This window comes from Mus pahari, chromosome 14, assembly GCF_900095145.1.
Source record: "Mus pahari chromosome 14, PAHARI_EIJ_v1.1, whole genome shotgun sequence".
Taxonomy (NCBI): Eukaryota; Metazoa; Chordata; class Mammalia; order Rodentia; family Muridae; genus Mus; species Mus pahari.
This window is the reverse complement of record NC_034603.1, coordinates 69,179,918-69,181,441: the sequence shown is the minus strand read 5'-3', so window position 1 is coordinate 69,181,441 and position 1,524 is coordinate 69,179,918. Positions and strand designations below refer to the sequence as shown.

At 50.7% G+C, this 1,524-nt stretch overlaps 1 protein-coding gene across 1 annotated transcript in view; it reads right to left on the bottom strand.

The window, feature by feature from the left end:
- Nucleotides 1-1,265, bottom strand: part of Dhx8 (DEAH-box helicase 8) — a 33,471-nt gene extending 32,206 nt beyond the window's left edge. Inside the window, exons 1-2 of the mRNA XM_021213565.1 lie at nucleotides 1,036-1,265; nucleotides 19-104 (exon numbers count right to left, since the gene is read on the bottom strand). Of these exons, the coding sequence (XP_021069224.1) occupies nucleotides 19-104; nucleotides 1,036-1,186 (237 nt within the window). The 5' untranslated portion in view covers nucleotides 1,187-1,265. The remainder of the gene's footprint in view (nucleotides 1-18; nucleotides 105-1,035) is intronic.
- Between the last annotated feature and the right edge of the window lie 259 nt (nucleotides 1,266-1,524).

The following is a 1,524-nucleotide window of genomic DNA, read 5'->3' as shown; positions in this document are numbered from 1 at the left end:
ATCTTCAGATATACATACTGTGAATTCTGCACCATTTTTGACCAGAGACGCCTTAAAAGTATCAAAGGTAGTATTTTTCTCAGCAAGACTGATGACAAATTCAGCTGTTAAAAAAAAAAAAAAAAGAATTATAAATGGACTCAGATTATAATTAAATTATAAATGAACTCAGAAATCTGCCTGCCTCTGCCTCCCAAGTGCGCCACCATGCCCGGCTTTGTCGTTTTTTGAGACGAGTCATACCCCTGATTCAACATACATGCCCAAGCTACCCTCAGATTATCTACCTGTGACTTTGGAGTTACTAATCATTCAGCCCCCACATCCCAAGGTCTGAGATTATAGGTGCCTGCCTGGCTGCCATTAACTTTTGATGACATTCAGAAAAAGCCAACCACCACCCAACACTGTACCTATCAAACGGAATTGTTCCCCATATGCTCCCAATTCACATACTCGGCCTCTCGTTTTCATAAGGGCTCCGGCTATGTCTATATTACGATCTGGGTCCCAAGCCTTTCTTATTTTCTATCTGGGTCCCCTAGTCACAGTTTGCCCTTAAACATCTAATGACTAGTATGTGAGAGATAAGATGTGACTAATTAAGACCACGGCTCAAAGCAACAAGCACAAAGTAGATGCTGACTACTGCCTGACTGAGCGAAGACCAAACAAGATAATGTAGAGGACGAGCTACCCATAATATCTCGTGCGCTTCTAAAAACTATTGGCCGTAATTACCACCATCCTCTTCGCGGGGGCTGCTGCGGCTACAGTCAAAGCTTTTTCACCCCCCAGAACTGAAAAACAACCATCGAGCAGAAATAGCTGCCCCAGCCTTCCCCGGCAGCTCACAGAAATGGTTTCTAATAGCTCGGACCCGATGGTTCTCAAGCAGAGACCACCGCCACAGGTTCCCGGAGTCCAAGTCACAATGACACTGACACACACACACACACGGCCCATCAACCGCTGTTCTCCTGCCTCCCTCTCCCCCGCAAAATCAAAAGCCATCGGGACCTTCCTCCAGCTCACCCAGATCCTTGTCATTGATGCCCAAGTGATTGTCCAGCTCCGTGCAAACCTTCGACACCAAAGACAGGTACTCGAGTTTAGCAAGTTCTTCCGCCGGGCCGGGCTCCGAGCCCATCAGGACCCCGGCGGCGGCCGCCACGGCGACAGCCATGGCTACAACTTCCCTTCGGTCTCTTTCCGGCCGGCCAGAACGCGAAGCCACGGCTTCCACTTCCGGGTCGGCGCTCGTCTCTGTTGACAGGGACTTCAATTAGTTAACCGCCTCTGTCTGGATCAGAGAGATCGGGCAGGAAGTTCCCGCAGACGCGCTGAGTTACGCTGTTCGTTGAGTGGCGGCCTCTGGCGGCTGAGAGGACTCCGCCCGCCTTTAGGTTTCTCAAGGATCACGCTCAGCGCGCTTCCGTGATCCGTCAGCAGAGGGCGACCGTGACCTGCGCGACTGAACGGCGCCTGGGAAAAGCAAATTGGCTTGTCCTTGATCGGCTCAGT